This window comes from Vipera ursinii (genome assembly GCF_947247035.1).
Source record: "Vipera ursinii genome assembly, chromosome: 2".
In the NCBI taxonomy this organism is placed as follows: Eukaryota; Metazoa; Chordata; class Lepidosauria; order Squamata; family Viperidae; genus Vipera; species Vipera ursinii.
In genome coordinates, this window is record NC_139513.1 from 55,822,850 (window position 1) to 55,839,968 (window position 17,119).

Sequence of the window (17,119 nt, forward strand, 5' to 3'; positions counted from 1 at the left end):
CTTGAAAGAGTTCTTGAGCTGTCCTTCTTTTTATGTTCATCTAGATAAGTGGGTGTGTGTTTTTTCTCAAAGCAGTTTGAGGAAGCCATTTGGCTGGATTGTTTTTCATAATATTTACTTAGGATGTATGATAAAAAAAGGAACTAAAAGTTATATTGAGATTTCCCTTTCAAGCCCTTCACTCTCTTTGAAGGAAAAATACATGGGCTCAATGTCAACTCCCCATTTCCACCCAAATCCAGATTTTGAGGAAGCTGATAATCCATAAAGGACAGCTGCAATCCTCACGGTTCACCTGTCACAGGGCAATCACAGAGTGAACTCCCAAAACATAGCAGTTAGTCTCTTGCATTTGTTAACACTAGAAATGTAGACCTTAAAACATTTGAGCTGAATCTGTCCCTTAGAATGTACATCCTTCAGACAATCTTTAAAAAAATATTCCAAATCATTTTATTTAAGATGCACAATCATACCAGATTCATATTCCCTACAATGAGACTGAGAATCAAAGACATCTGTACCCATTCAAGATTTGTTTTGCATATGCTATCAAGAAGTTGGGTGATTTCAAATGCAGTATTCTGAGCTATAACATCTTTAAATCCATTATGGCTGAACCTACATCATTAATGTAATTCTATATACTATTACTAGTAGAAAAGGTATTTCTGATACCCAGCAAGTGTAACTTTAGAGTACTATTATTTGTAGGCAGTAATTCCAAGATATAAATAAAAATAAATGTTACTGGATATTTCATGCAAGTTAAACATGTCATTGCTTTAGATAGATTGCAACTGCCCTTGATTTTTACTTTAAGAAAAGAATACAATGTATAGGATTGCATTGGTTAAATGCCCTTAAAGTTGCTTTATTATATAAATTTGTTTCCTTTAAATAACATTTTGAAAAAGGAAGAAAAAGAACAGTTTGCTTATATGTTCAGCAAGAAATTGCATCCCAATAATGCCTCCATGAAGCAAAGGAAAATCTTTTGGCACTGAAGGAAATCTCTTCTTGTTCTTTTTATTTCCTCTGTCTCGGCTACATGGGAAAATTTCAAGAATGGAGCAAGCAATTAAAACTTCCTCTCCATGTGCAAAGTGGTCCTAATTTGAATCAAAATCCTGTGCATGTCACTTTAGGTAATTAGGCACATAATTAATGCCATTTGTAGCCTGACTATTGCCTACTATAGAAATTTAATTTAAATCTAAATGAGATCTTATTAATCTATTCAATTCTGTAGATATGAGACTACTATACATGCTTTAGAACAGCCTCTGGCTCTCCAGATGTTCCTGAACCACAATCCTCCCTTCTTCATCACTGATTGTGTTGACTAGGGCAGCTGGAGTTGTAGTTTAGTGATACTGGAGGCCACTTATTCCTTTGCTACTTCTATAGCAATAAGATCAGAGAAGAGAGAGAAGCTTCATTTATGCCCCAAACATTCATCTCGTAATGTTTTCTCTCTTGAGGAGAAAGGTGTAGAATTACCTTTCCTCCTGTAGGTTTACCTTTTCTCCAGGGGAGAGATCCGAAATCTGCCGCACAATGATGTCAATCATTACCATCATGTCTGTGTGGTAGAAGATGTTCGCAGTGTCCTTGCAAGCAAAGATGTCTTGAAGAAATTTCAGCACAGAATGTGGAGGCTGGGGCTGATGTTTAAAGATGCATATAGGATCATCTGGTAAAAGGATAGAAAGGGGGAGATATTCTGTCATGCGCTGCTACTTCGCATTTAGGTAAAAGGGAGCCATTTACTCCATATAACACGGTACAGGCATTACGGTAGCATTTGTTCAGACCAAGCCAGCAAGGATTTGGGAAGGAAGTGTGTGCATGAATGAGCAATGCAGGCAGATCAAATACTTCCAAGCCACAGCTTACATCCTTTTATTAAAGAAAATTATTCCAGAGAGGAAACATTAGATAGAGTTAACTGACTCCAGCTACAATGACAGCAGATGTATCAATAAAGCATAAAATTTTGTGTGCTTTTTAATTATCCAGGTTAATTGTCTGAAAGAGAACATTTCGGCTCATGAAACTCTTCTCATATTAAAATATTCCGGTGGAAGAAGCTACATTTACTCCAGTTACTTCTTGTGCAACATCTCCTTTTCCCGTCAGAATCTCCTTGAGTTCTTTGACAATTTCTGGGGTCTTTACTGATAGCCAGATGGTGGGGTGAAAAGGGAGAGGGTTTTTTGTTTGTTTGTAGCGCTAAGCTTTGGAGCAACTAAAGAAAATGTATTTGGTGTTGTCTTTGTGCATTAAGCTATAAGGTGAACAATAAATAAATTTAATACATATTTAATAAGTAAAGTAAGTAAACTATCATTTTATGTAGTTGGAGAATCTAAATTTTGGGCTAGGAAACCTTCCTTTGCTTCATTCACACACTTTCTAGCACTTAGATCGGGGCATTAAACAAGTGCAGTGGGAATATAAGAGTTACAGGCAAATCACAGGAGACTGTGAGTTCTAGACCCGTGGTAGGCATGAAGTCAGCTGTGTGACCTTGGGCCAGTCACTCACTCTCAGCCCTAAGAAGGTGGCAATGGCAAACCATCTCTGATATCTTGCCAAGGCCTTGACCAGGGAGTCACCAGGAATCAACCCTGATTTTAAAGCACACACACAAAAAGGTAATTGAAATTTTTTATTTTAAATAATTTTAAATGGGTCACTGGGATGCCTTAATTCAAATTTATATTCTGTTCTACAACATATTCCACAACATATTTATAGGCTGTCAATCTTTGCCTTTCCTGGCAGTAAAACTATGTTCATTGGCCTCTCTTTCTGATACATAATTTTCTACAGCCAGGAGCCTGAGCTTTCCTCAAACCTGTCCTTCAGTTCTTATTTTTGAAAAACCTTTTCTCCTCAGCTCCTCTTCCCATTTGAAGCATAAACTGGAGATGCTCTGAGTTTTCAATACCAGTTCTGGAGTACAATAATCATGTAGGGTGCTTGGGTTTTTCACAGAACCTAATTTAGAACTACAGTATCTTTCTTTTTCCTACCTAAAATGATGGGAATCCACAGTACTGGTTTAGTGTAATTTTGGCCACTGAAATCTAATGCCAAAATTCTCTTTCTCACTGAACCATATTGGTGTAAGTGGACTACTAAGATGTGTAAATGGGCAAAAAGTGGGTACCTGGCCTTTCACTGCAGAAAATCAGTCTATCTTTTAAGATATGGAGTGAACAGCTGCAACATTTTATTTTCCCAATAATAGTTCCTCAATAGTCCATTTGCTTTCTATATGAAGAAATATGAAACCAATGTATATATTCCATGATGTTAGAAAACATGAATTTTTTTCTACTGGGGAAGCAAAACATCACTAAAGAGGCTTCTATAGAAAAATTTAATTTGCTACTCAATATTCAGTGGGTTCTTCAAAGAATGGACATTTTGGTAATGGAATAAATTAAAGCTCTGTGGAGTAATATAAAACTAAAACCAGCTCTTGGCTGACAATACGAAAAGAACACAATTTTCGTTTTGAAAAGAACTTAAACCAGAAATAAAAGAACCTATTAATCTTCAAACAAAATAATTTGTTTTAATTTTTCCTTTTGTTTTAAAATGAATATACACTTATCTTTTAACACACAAACAAATATAGCCTTTCTGCTCCTAAAGGCATTGAACTGCACAAAGCTTGGTGAGGAAAGCATGGATACAATGGTATTAGGCTGTCTAGAAATAAGGCTTTCCAGATTTTAAATGAAGTGCTTTTCTATAGGCTCTGTAGATTCAGGAGATTTAACACAGTGCTCACTGCTGGAAAAAGTAATCCGTGGTTAAACTAATTGAAATATGAAAGGGGAGGATTGGGTGGGGAAGAGAAAAGGATTCTCTAAGAAGCCAAACTGTAGCTTTCTTATGGCATACAAAGCGTATATGGGGAAATAAATCAAGCTATCACGCTGTTCATTTCCTGGACTGGGAAATTTCACTGGGTGTAGATCTTTATCTTCATTGGAAGTCAATGACCAAACTTGTCTGGTAAAACTTATGAAGGAAGAAAGCAGAATGTAGCTGGTTTTCACGACCATCAGGTGTTCAGGAAGAACAGATAGTCCTCTTTTTGGTTACACATGTTAAGAACCATGATCCCAGTGTTGCTGGGTTGAACTCTACAGAGACAAATGATTTAGGTAGCCATAACTCTAATTGGGGTCCCAGTTTGTTTTTTTTACTATTGTTTTTTTTTCACTATTGTTCATTCTGTATACCTACCTTATTCTGTACACCGCCCCGAGTCCCTCGGGAGAAGGGCGGTTTATAAAAACAAATAAATAAATAAATAAATTTAAAAGCAGACAATTTTAATGGAAACCAAGCCAGCATTTCAGCAGGTTACTGTCTGGAGTGTAGATGCTAGATTCATTTTCCTGACCCAGACCTTTTAAAAAGCAGAAACCTCCTGGAATTGAGAGGCTGTTTCCCAATCTTTCTCTGCCTCTATCTAGTTTCCTAGATCAACTCTCCCATTAGTTCTGCCTCAAACTGGACAAATAATAAAACAGCAAGAGACCTCACCTCCACGATTCAGAAGCAGTAGCAGCTTTTCTGTAAATGTTTTGATATTAGAGTGTTTCTTCACAGTAACCATGATCACATTATGCTCTGGAACTGAGAAACAAGAAGAGGGTTTATTAGAGATATCTTATCTGTCTGCCTGCTTCATTACTTCAGTTGAGTGAAGCACATCCTGGGCTGAGTCAGATCCCGAGGTTGTTATTCTCAAGGAAGTAGATGGGGTTCCTAGATCATCTCAATGTCAGATCCTTATCTCTCCAGGCTAGTCAAAGCTGCCTGGTGAAACCTGTGATTTGGTCTAGATGGCAGTCTTTCAGATCTGCCAATTAAACTTTGAGAAGGGTCAGTTTTGTTATCCCTTAAGGAGTCAGCAGTCTGCTCTGTCCTCAAGAAGCCATTCCTAGAGTCAACCATTTTGGACAATTCGCACCCTGGACTGACTCAGGATAGGTGGGGGTAGGAGTTGGGAACATGGAATTATGCTAGTTCTTCTCTTTCTTCCAGGATCTGCCCCATGAATCTTCTTGTGTGGGATGCCTCAGGGCTTGATGTTCTCCTCATTCTTATTTAATATCTACATGAAGTTATCAGGTGAGGTCATTCAACAGTACAGAGTAAGGTATCATCAATATGCTAATGATACTCAGCTAAGTATCTCCATCCCTGGCCAGCCAAGAGATGTTGCTGAGGTTCTGTCTCAGCGCCTGGAGTTTGGGGAGGTCTGAATGAGGAAGAACAGGCTTCACTTCAAACCTAGCAGGAAGAAGTGCTTTGGATCAATGATTTTCCATCTTTAGTTTGGAGATCCTTCTTGACTCCTGTTTGAAGAGCAGATGGCAGCCATGGCCAGGGGTCCTTTATAGTACTTTGTATTGTGTAACAACTGCACTCTTTCTTGAATCAGTTGATTGTTCATACTTCGGTCACCTCCCAAGTGGATATGCACGGTATATGGGTCTTTAAAAAACAACCAACTTAATTATGACTAAGTTTAATTATGATATCCCTCTATGGAACCAGCTCCTGAATCCCTTATCAGCCTGGAACACATAACTGCATCTATTCTTTATTTGTACAGCTCTACAAATCAATAACAGCGTTCTGTGCGCCTTTGGCGTCTAGTCATGCTGGCCACATGACCATGGAGACGTCCTCGGACAAGCGCTGGCTCTTTGGCTTTGAAACAGAGATGAGCACCGGCCCCTAGAGTTGGAAACGACTAGCACGCATGTGCGGGGGAACCTTTACCTTTACCTTACAAATCAACATTACTTTTTTAAAATGTGCATTTTTGTCATTATTGATTCCACATTGATTTTATTTACTGAGGAAGTTAATTGATACATAGAACCTGAGCATTATTCTCAAAAAAACAAGCAGGTAATTGTAAGTTGGAAATGAGATGAAACAGAATATTATAAAATAAATTTTATAATGAATAAATAAAAAATAAACCTTAACTCTCATTTTAAGAGTCATAGAACAAAGCACAGAAAACTAAACTACAGACGCTTTGATAAATTAATGCGAAGGGCTTGGGTTTCATTACTGTTTTAATTTCAGAACAGGCAGCCTGGTTGTACCATGTTCATCAGGACTTACTCAGGACTTTTCCAATCTGAATATGCTCCAGCACATTTTGCACTACCATAATATGCTGTGGAACTGTACGTGAAGACTTAGATCGTGACAAACGAGCTGAAATTTCTCTAACTTTCCAGTCCGAGTCAAAGTTATTCCCCCAAATATTTTTAAAAATTAAGAAGCTGACCTCCTCTTTTTTTATTGCAGCTAGAAAGAAGTTTGCAGAAAGAGCACAGCCAATGCCCCACAGTGGTGACCCACTGGTATTGCTTCTCCTTTAGGAATCTATCTTGCATCACACACCCTGGGCATGGTTTTTACAGAACCTGCACAAAGATATAGACTGTAACAGATGACGGTATGCTGGGCAGTGCCAGCAGCCATCCTTCCTTTCTGTAAAATACTGTTTTAAGTGTTGTTCTTGTTTTGCATACCATCTTAAAATCAAAAGACTAATGCTAATGATATTAAAGAAGAACCAGCAAGATGGCTTTCCCTCACCTTAGTCTGAGGGGAAGATTTTTAGCAGGATTTTGTTAAGGTTCAGCTTTGTAACAGGGTTTTGTGTGTTTTATTTCCTGACAATGCCCTGCCACTTTTTAAAACTGCTTAAATAAATATTTATATTTTCTTGGTATTTTTAATACATTTATGGGTAAGACTCTGATGATGGCTCATTTTGATTCAGCATTTCCTTCATTCTCTGTATATATGCATTCATGGGCATACTTATATAGCACAGAAACCTTGTGTTTGAAGAGAGACTGATAATTTGTTACTGATCTTTTTTTTTGCTATTAGAATTTGCAATGTCCCCCAGATATTTTAGGCAGACATTTCAAATACATCTTAATTAAATACTGTGCTTCCATCAATCAGTCAGAGTAAGATTACAAAAGCAAATTCATGAGACCCAATATATCCTGTATACAAAGTCCAAAGTAGATCACTAAAAATTCTGTCAAGGAAGTCCATGTACCATCCTGAAGTACCTGGATATAAAGCAGACTTTTCAGGGATTAAAATGGATTCAGAAAACTCAAGATAGTGTTTTATTTAAACACTAACACAATGGACCAGTAAAGAGAATAAGCATCTTTTAATGAGTACCTAATTAGGAGAAGTTTCAGTTTTCCACTGTATCACAAACAGAAAAGAATATTTCCCAAAGCTGTGTAGACCTGCAGATGTGATTGGCTAATTGCTAATTAAGATGCATAATGATGGAAGAAAGATAATGAATAAAAGAGCAAAGAAAGTGAACTTGATCAGGTCACATGATTAATTCTGTATGTCAAGGAAAAACCCCCAAATACTAATGATGTTTTCCTTATCTATATGACAAGCTGATGAGTATAATAAGTGTCTTTTTAATTCCTTCCTCCATCAAAATGATGCAATGTGGGATGGAATCATTTATAAATGCATTAAACAATTAAGATATGACAGCAAACATGTGACAGTATAAGAACTTGCCAAATTACTTGGGATTAAGATATAAAACGACATCAGAGCATAATGTCTCTCTCTCTCTCTCTCTCTCTCTATATATATATATATATATATATGTGTGTGTGTGTGTGTGTGTGTGTGTGTGTGTGTGTAAATTACTAACAAAGAATTAAAGGGAAAGTAATTTACACAAATATATGAACTGTCCGGTGTGACTACAGCCTGTTCGATGGCCTTCAAGATAGGCTGAAAACAGGAGATAAAGATTTGCCCCATGTATATATATATATACACACATACACACATACATACATACATATGTAAAAGATTTTTGGCTTTTTTTTTACACAAATATGAGCTGCCACTGCTGTGGCTACTGCCTGTAGATGGCCTTGGGCTAGGCTGAAACAGGAAATAAGATTTGTCCCGTGTCTGGGACTAAGCAAGTGTATTCTGAATGCTTAACAAACATTTAATATGTATATGTATATGTATATGTATATGTATATGTATATGTATATGTATATGTATATGTATATGTATATGTATATGTATATGTATATGTATATGCAGGGCTTTTTTTCTCATAGAACTCTCAGAACGGAGTTCCGGCACCTTTTTTGGATGGAACCTTGTAGGGTAGGCAAGGTGGGTTGTATGACATGTGTGAGTTCCGGCACCTTTTTGTTTTACAAAAAAAGCACTGTGTATATGTATCAAGCTTGCGATCACTACCAACCAGAATAAGTTAAGCTGCTTCCCAAAAGGTTTTCAGCATGGCCAGAATATGAAAGAGCAGTACTTTCCAGCAGAAAGTACTATCCAACAGAGACTCCAATGCTTCTACAGTTAATGAGATTCACAAGGCACAGCAAGGGATAAGCAGAAAATCTGCCACTCACTAAAAGGAGGAAGATGCCTGGTTAACTGCAGAATTATACTGACAAGAGTCTTGTGAAGTGCTCTCTCCCTTAAAACAGAGGTTACTGAGGTTTTAACTCATGCAACTCAGGCTTTTTACACACCAGCAGGACTGTGAAGTGGTATTATAACATGGAAGGTGGTCCCGTGATAAGCAGAACTGAAATCTTATCTCACTGTTATAACTCTGAATTTCTAGTTGCAAAAGCAGCAGAAGCAAAGGGACCTCTGATTCAAGATGAATCATTCCTACGGGATGGGAATGAAATGATTGCGCTGTAATACATTAATGAGGGTACAGCAGTACACAATAGCCTGTCAAAAGGCTAATTAAGAGGTGACATGACAGGGGCTCATAAATAATCATGTGAACAATTAAAATAGAAAACGCTTCTTCACCCTGCCCTCAAAATACTAGAACATAAATTTATTTCATGAGTGCTGGAGATATTCAGATTAAAGATATAGTGCTTAATTTACAATATAGTTAATTGTAGAATTGTAGGGGAAGAAATGGAGGTAGTGACAGATTTTATTTTCTTGGGCTCCAAGATCATCGCAGACGGGGACTGCAGCCAAAAAATTAAAAGACGCTTGCTCCTTGGGAGGAAAGCCATGGCAAATCTAGACAGCACAGTAAAAAGCAGAGACATCACCCTGCCAACAAAAGTGCGTATAGTCAAGGCTATGGTCTTCCCAGTTGCAATGTATGGCCGTGAAAGTTAGACCATAAGAAAGGCTGAGCGCCAAAGAATTGGGGCCTTTGAACTATGGTGCTGGAGAAGACTCCTGCGAGTCCCCTGGACTGCAAGGCGATCAAACTGGTCAGTCCTAGAGATCAACCCTGACTGCTCTTTAGAAGGCCAGATCCTGAAGCTGAAACTCAAATACTTTGGCCACCTAATGAGAAGGAAGGACTCACTGGAGAAGAGCCTAATGCTGGGAAAGATTGAGGGCAATAGAAGAATGGGACGACAGAGAATGAGGTGGCTGGATGGAGTCACTGAAGCAGTAGGCATGAGCTTAAATGGACTCCAGAAGATGATAGAGGACAGGAAGGCCTGGAGGAATGTTGTCCATGGGGTCGCGATGGGTCGGACACAACTTCGCAATTAACAAAGAATATGGTGGCTGCCATAGACTTTAATGGATTCAGGTGAAGTCATGCTACCTAGTTATGATGGGGATGTAACCATATTCAGAATTAAAGGCAGTGTGCTTCTTTGGTTCCTTCTGCCCAATAATTTTTGTTTTAATTTTGAAGCCTGGGGAAGGTATAAATGTGCAGCCTCTACACAAGGAGAAATTCTCTTTCAAAGCAATTTTCTATCTCTAGATCAGGGGTGTCAAACTCAATTTCATTGAGGGCCGCATCAGCATTGCGGTTGCCCTCAGGGGGCTGGGTGGGTGTGGCCTGGGTGGGCGTGGCCTACTGGGTGGGCATGGCTAAAGTGCGTATGGCCTACTGGGTGGGCGTGGCCAGCTCTACATGGTTCGCATCAAGGGTGCCTATGGGGGCCTGGGCAGGAGTGGGACAGATTTGGGGGTCTCTGGCAGGAGGAGGGTCTCTGGGCCAGTGGGGGCCATTCCCTCACTGTTTCCAGGATGGCTTCGGGGGCCACATGAAACCACTTCGCGGGCCGGATCTGGCCCCCGGGCCTTGTGTTTGACATGTCTGCTCTAGATAAAAATATTTTGGGGGAGAAAAGAGGTATTTAGGAATAGGAGAGGATGGCAACAATACTCTGAGTGGGGAGGAACAGACTCAGGCTCAATTCTGCCAAGACTGAGTGCAGTGGCTGTTTGGACTCCTAGCTTCTGAATTCTTTTTTCCACTTTTTGTCTTGCATGGGGTGGGACTTCCCCATTCAAGACTAGCATGTAACTTGAGGGTGATCCTTAAGTCACAGTTATTGCTTCAATAGCATTATAAAGGTGCAGTGTGTTTCTCCCCTGGTTTACGTTTGTACAAATAGGATTACATGGGAGAAGGTCTTTTAGGAAACAATTCCAACCATGTTCACCATTGGGACAATTTTTCAGATGTTCTGTGGGCACTGTGCTGCCATCCCCAGGAATTGGCTTAGGAAAAAAGTTTGGCCTTCCTTAAGAGTATCTGCCCTCTTACTATTCTGAAACATAGAATATCCCTTATCTTACAACATGTGCAATTTGAGGCTGTTTTCAAGTTAGCATGTGACAAGGAAAAGAAGTTCCACATTAACTGAAACCCCAATATAATCTCAGCTGGGAAAAACTTCCACCACTGACCTGGAATGTGAAGATTAAAAGCCAGAAGAACATTAATGAACAGATCAGGCAGCTGGTCTGTACTATCTGAGGGCAATCCATCTTCAATCACATGTAATAGGAACTGAATAAATTGGGAATTGAGATGCTCTGTGGAAAAAAAAGGACATAGACATTGCATTCTTACACAGAAAGGATTAACTCTAACGTGAGATGAATGTTAGCCTTACTGGTTAAAACCGGCCATTCTCGAAGCTAGTTGGCGCTTGATTAAGGTGGTGAGATGTGTAGGAGAGAAATTCCAGTTTATTTGTAGACCTATACCGTGAATTCCTGTGGAAGATTTCTAAAGTGGTGGGTGGGAAAAGCAGAGTTTGGAGGGCAGAATGATATGCTTAGAGGGAAGACTTGTTTATTACTGCTTTCCTTGTATCCCCAGGCACAGCTGTAATTCCCAGTATCTATTTTTCAATTTGAGAGGAAAAGGATTTGGGGAGATTGAAGGCTCAGTGAGTTTTCCCACTGTCTGCCTGAAGGACACACTCTAATCCTGTTACTGAAGATTCAGCAGATTCCCACTCCAAAATCTAAGGCTTCACTACTAAGGAGCACACTTCTTGAAAGCTAACTCTATGCCAGGGGTAACTCTCTTTACCTACTACATCACAAGCACTCGTAGACTTATTTACCTGTCCCACAATAGTTAGTCTAGTTACAATTAAGCCTAAACATTGGCCACTCATCTTTGTTTGATACATCGATTATGAAAGCTCTACAGCTTATGTGAATAAACTGATCTTACAAAAACAATTGTAGGATCACACCAAGATAAAGCAGCAAAGTCTTTGTTTACTCTCCTTATATTATCCAGCTCGGCAAATGTTGCTCCTAAAATTCCAAGGGAATTGACATCTTCTTTAATACTTCCCTATTGCCCCAAAGCTGCTATCTGTTCTGCTAGAGAAACAATAGTTTGAAGGAGCAGGGCTATCTGGATCAGTGCTTGGAAGATAAAATTGATGATTTATTGCTTTTTACTTATTGGTGGTGAAAAAAAAGAAAGAAAATGCAATGTAGATACTGCATCAGTTTCTAGTTTGGCCTTAACACCCCCCCACACTTATTTCTGTTGAGCAACTTGTCCTACACAATAAGCTACCCTTTGCTCTTTCTAAAGTATCTCCCAAATCTACTGCGGTCTTTTTATATCTATTCAATGCAATCAAAAAAACCTTTTAGTTCTAATACATCAGAAATGTATTTTATTTAAAGTTCTTTTGTGCAGCTTGATAGCCTAGATTCTCTTGATGTTGTATATCAGAATGTTTATTATATTGATAGATTAAAAATAACACATATATTTGAAGTACAATGCAAAAAGTTAAAAAACATTGGGATCTAGTCTATAGTCTATTTAGCTTGCTCGAGAAGCCCCGAAGCCTACCAGTTAACCGATTGCTGTCGCAACTTTGTATATTATTATTATTTTATTTTAATTCCATTTATATCCCGCCCTTCTCCGAAGACTCAGGGCGGCTTACAAGCTTAGCAGTAGCCTTCATTCTATGTATATGCCTGCTTATTAGGGCTTTCACACCCCCCCCAAGCGGCATTATTACAAAGTCAGCTTAATTGCCTCCAACAATCTGGGTCTTCATTTTACCTACCTCGGAAGGATGGAAGGCTGAGTCAACCTTGAGCCTGGTGGGATGCGAACCTGCACTAATTGCAGGCAGCTGGTGTTACTTAAGGAGGCATTAGCCCACTGCTCCACCAAGGCTCTTAATAGTTTCTATTAAGGACTTAAGTATTTTTACCATACCTTGGGTAGTTTCCCAGTTAGTAAGAGAGATCCAGAAATACAACAGAAGTAAGTTAAGAGTAAGAAAGATCTAGAAGTATAAGGACTCAGTCCTATTAAGTGGCTGCTTGCCGTCTATTTCTCCCTATGTTGGAAATCATTCTCACCATAGTGATGGTACGGCAGAGGTTCTCCCATACAAAATATCATTGCCAGCACCAGTGCAGAGTAACACATCTTCTGATGGTCTAGGAGGAAAAACACAGAAGCTCTAACAATAGTGCCATGGTAGAGTATCATGTATTCACAGTCTCAGAATTTACCATATTTTTCTGTACAGAATCTCTCTTCTATGTTGGACATCTATATAGCCACAACTGAAAAGCACGAGTAACAAAAGCATTAAAACCCCCCACATATGGACATTTCATATTATTACATATCTCAGTATGAGGAGACAGTATGCACCGTACTAGCGCACAACAACCACCAAGAAGCCTTGAGTGTAAATGTTCTACAACATGCATCAGTTTAGAGCTGATGTATATCATCGTCTTCTCCTAATTTGGTTAAAGCTTCAAAGACATTTCCTCTGCTTGTTGAGCCACAGGAGTAGCTCCTTTCTGATACATTAAGAAGCACTGCTCATTCTAGGAACTAGCAATGTTTCAGATGTTTAATACTAGCTTATGCTATAATAAAACCAATTATTGTATGCCTTTTTCTGACACTCTTTTCTTAAGTATACAGATGGCATATTTCTGTTTTGAACTACCCTTCAGGAAATCTGAAATCCAAAAACTGACAAGGCTGGCTAAACTGTAAGGTAAGTTGACAGATTTATTACATGGCTAAGCAACCAGGCCATATTCTAACCCAACCTGCAAATACAGAATAATTAACTTGTTGGCTGAGCAGAAATTGTGGCCAGTTGAATGGTTGCCTCTTTCCAGATGTATCTTAAAGCTTAAAACCCTATAAACTTATGCACAATACCTTTTCAAAATAAGGTAGGGGAAGTGGAGGAAGTTAATGCGCTGGACTGCACTCCTGGGGACGATATGTTTTATGAAGACCTGGCTCTTTGAGAGGTGATTCTGAGCATACGTTATTATTATTATTATTATTATTATTATTATTATTATTATTATTATTATTATTATTATTATTATTATTATTATTATTATTATTTATTAAATTTATATACCGCCCTATTCCCGTAGGACTCAGGGCAGTTTACAGGGAAAATTAAAAGCATAACATACAAAAATTAAAACCAGTTAAAACAATTAATTAATTCAAGTCCCCAAAATTTAAAACTAAAACCCAATTAAAAATTAAAAACCCTCAGTCTGGGCCAGACAGCTCGAAGAGCCAAGTTTTCAGGTCCTGGCGAAATGAACGAAGGTCGGGGGCAGTCCTAAGTTCCGTGGGAAGTTGGTTCCATAGGGCCGGCGCGCCCACAGAGAACACTCTTCCCCTGGGAATAACCCGCCGGCATTCCTTAACCGGCGGTACCCTGAGAAGGCCCTCTCTGTGGGAGCGCACAGGACGATGGGAAGTTGATGCCGGCAGCAGGTGTTCCCTTAGATAATCCGGACCCAAGCCATTTAGGGCTTTATAGGTCATTACCAGCACCTTATGGGATTTTATTTCACTCCTGCTGATAAGAACCACATCCCCCCCGACAATGTTAGTGTCCACTAACATGGACTGTTGTTGTAACATGTTGACTGTTGTTGCCTATTTTCAAACTGTTTAACTTCTAACAGGAAGAAAAACACAATTAAAAATACAAAAAAGAATAAAAATAGAACTCCATATAAAGTACATTTAATATAATACAAATGTATCCTCTAGCTATAACTGCAAGGAAAGATTTTCTATGGAAAAGATCAGTCTAAGCAAATGTGAGTAGAAACCTTCTGAGATTCAGTAACATTCCAGGTGTGCAATTTTGCTTCCCTTCCAAAGCACACAAGGATCTCATGCATCAACCTGTCCCAGAGTCTCCCACTACAGCATAATTTTCACTTGCAGTGTCTATACGTGAATGCTCCACAGAATCACAGCCGCTGTCTTTCCTGAATCTTAATTAGTTGGCAAGTTCCAACAGGGGTTTATGTGAGAAATGCAGCATGAGAGGCACATGGCCAGCACAAAACACACTTTGTCCTATTTATTGTAGATGCAGAAATGTACGAAGTGGTATTATATGCAATAATAAATGATCCAATGAAAGCCATTTAAATAAAACGGACACTTTGGTTGTCCATCTTGCAAGATGACTGGCATAAATTTATTTGATATTAGAAGAAATTTCTCCCTTTCCTATCCATGTCATTTTGTTTCACTCTGAGATGGCATGATTACCACTCTCCATCAGTTGGTACTACCAGTCACAGAAACATATACTACCTGGAAATTAATAATTAGACTAACTGGACTTTGGAAAAAGTGCAAAAAAGAGCAACTAAGATGATTATAGGCCTGGACACAAAAACATAGGAAGAACAGTTGCAGGAATCGGGTATGGCCAGTCTAGAAGAAAGAAGGACTAGGGGTGACATGATAGCAGTATTCCAGTATTTGAGAGGCTGCCACAAAGAAGAGGGGGGGGGGTCAGCTTATTTTCCAAAGCACCAGAAGGCAACACAAGAAACAATGGATGGAATCTCATCAAGGAGAGAAGCAACCTGGAATTAAGGTCCTAACAGTGAGGACAATTAACCAGTGGAACAGCTTGCCTTCAGACGTTGCGGGTGCTTCATCACTGGACGTTTTAAAGAAAAGACTGGACAGCCACCTGTCTGAAATGGTATAGGGTCCCCTTCTTGAGCAGGGGGTTGGACTAGAAGACCTCCAAGGTCCCTTCCAGTTTGATTCTGATTGACTGAATCAGGATTGACCTAACATTCTTGAAAATGTGAAAAGAGGGCAGAGAGGTCCATGCTTTGGATGCATTCCCCTTGCTCTTATATAAAACAGAATAAGGAAACATGCTCTATAAGAGTGTTTTTCAAGCTAGACAACTTTAAGATGGGTGGACCAACTCCCAGAACACCACAGCCAGCATGCTGCCTTGGGAATTCTGGAAGTTGAAGTCCACACATTTTGAAGTTGTCAAGCTTGAAAATCACTGTATACCATTCACCTACTCAGTACAGGATGTGCATGCCATTTTTTAATTGTGACTCAAGAGCTGAGGGAAGGACTGGCCCAAATTGCTTCCAAGCCTAAAGTGGGACTAGAACTCACTGTCTCCTAGTTTCCAGCCTAGTGCCTTAACCACTAGACCAAACTGGCAACCAACTTTCTGGAAGACTGCATCCCCCTCCTCCTCCTCCTCCTCCTCCTCCTCCTCCTCCACCACCACCACCCCTGTGCTGAATTTGTTTTCCAGCTTTAAACCTACACACTTATCACTGTAGCAGCTGTAACTGTTTTTCAAAGGGAATGGATGACAAGTGGCAGCTGACAGATCACATCTGGTTCTCTCTGACATCTTCTCTGAGACCTTCACCTCTTATGTTCATCTCTACAGGCAGATTGCTTATAGAGATGAAAAACCAGGAGTAACTTTGAATTCTACTCATTTACTCTCCTGGCAGAGGAATGAGTGTAGGGAGCCTTTGGGCAGTTAACAAAAGACTGCCAGAATTTTTAACTTATGGAGTTCATGCTTTGTTTAGAACAAACCAGGCCTCTATGAACAAATATCCCATGCTACAAAAAAGCTAATCTTCTCCAATGTACAGCTTCAAGCTTACTGCTTCCAGTGTAAGGCAATTCAGGTATAAAATATAACATTACATTTTGCTACTATCTAACAAAGGCCAGTAGCTGGTACTTGCTGAAGAGGGAAAGACCAGGAATAATTAAAGATCTGCAAGAATTACACCAAACCATTAGAACTTCAAAAGATAGGCAGCAGATAAGGCAGCGTAATTATCCCATAAATGCATTACTATAAAATTACAAGATTTGTTTTAGTTACTTAAACTAAAGGAAATAGAGTGTCATTGTTGTACCACAGCAATGTATTTTTTTAAAAAAAAGGAAGTTACAAACAATTCTGTGGAGAAAGCAACAATCAACTGTATTCATTCTGAAGTTATAATACTGCAAATCTCCAGGGGACTGCAGCTGATGGCAACACACAAACACACACACACACACACACACAGAGACACACACACAGTAAGCCAGTTTTCAGAAGTGTTTTTCCTACAGTTTTGGGTCAACATCAACATTTTATGAACTTAACATTAAGGTACATCTTATTTTACTTTAAATACTGCAAAAGAAAGCAGGAAGGAACAGAAGGGCAATGTTCAAGAAAGCAGGATTAACAATAAAACTGTGTACTGTATAGTCTACACTGGGGGTCTTCAAACATGGCCCTTTTATGTTTTGTGGACTTTAACTCCCAGAATTCCTCAGCCAGGCAAGCTGGCTGAGGAATTCTGAGAGTTGAAGTCCACAAGTCATAAAAGGGCCAAGTTTGAAGGCCCCTGGTCTACACTAACTTGGGCTAGT

At 39.3% G+C, this 17,119-nt stretch overlaps 1 protein-coding gene across 1 annotated transcript in view; it reads right to left on the reverse strand.

Annotated features, from left to right (window-relative positions):
- NCKIPSD (NCK interacting protein with SH3 domain) overlaps positions 1-17,119 on the reverse strand; it is a 114,439-nt gene that overhangs the window by 1,772 nt on the left and 95,548 nt on the right. The window contains exons 9-12 of the mRNA XM_083354318.1: positions 12,748-12,828; positions 10,801-10,929; positions 4,573-4,665; positions 1,524-1,696 (exon numbers count right to left, since the gene is read on the reverse strand). Coding sequence (XP_083210444.1) covers positions 1,524-1,696; positions 4,573-4,665; positions 10,801-10,929; positions 12,748-12,828 — 476 coding nt within the window. The remainder of the gene's footprint in view (positions 1-1,523; positions 1,697-4,572; positions 4,666-10,800; positions 10,930-12,747; positions 12,829-17,119) is intronic.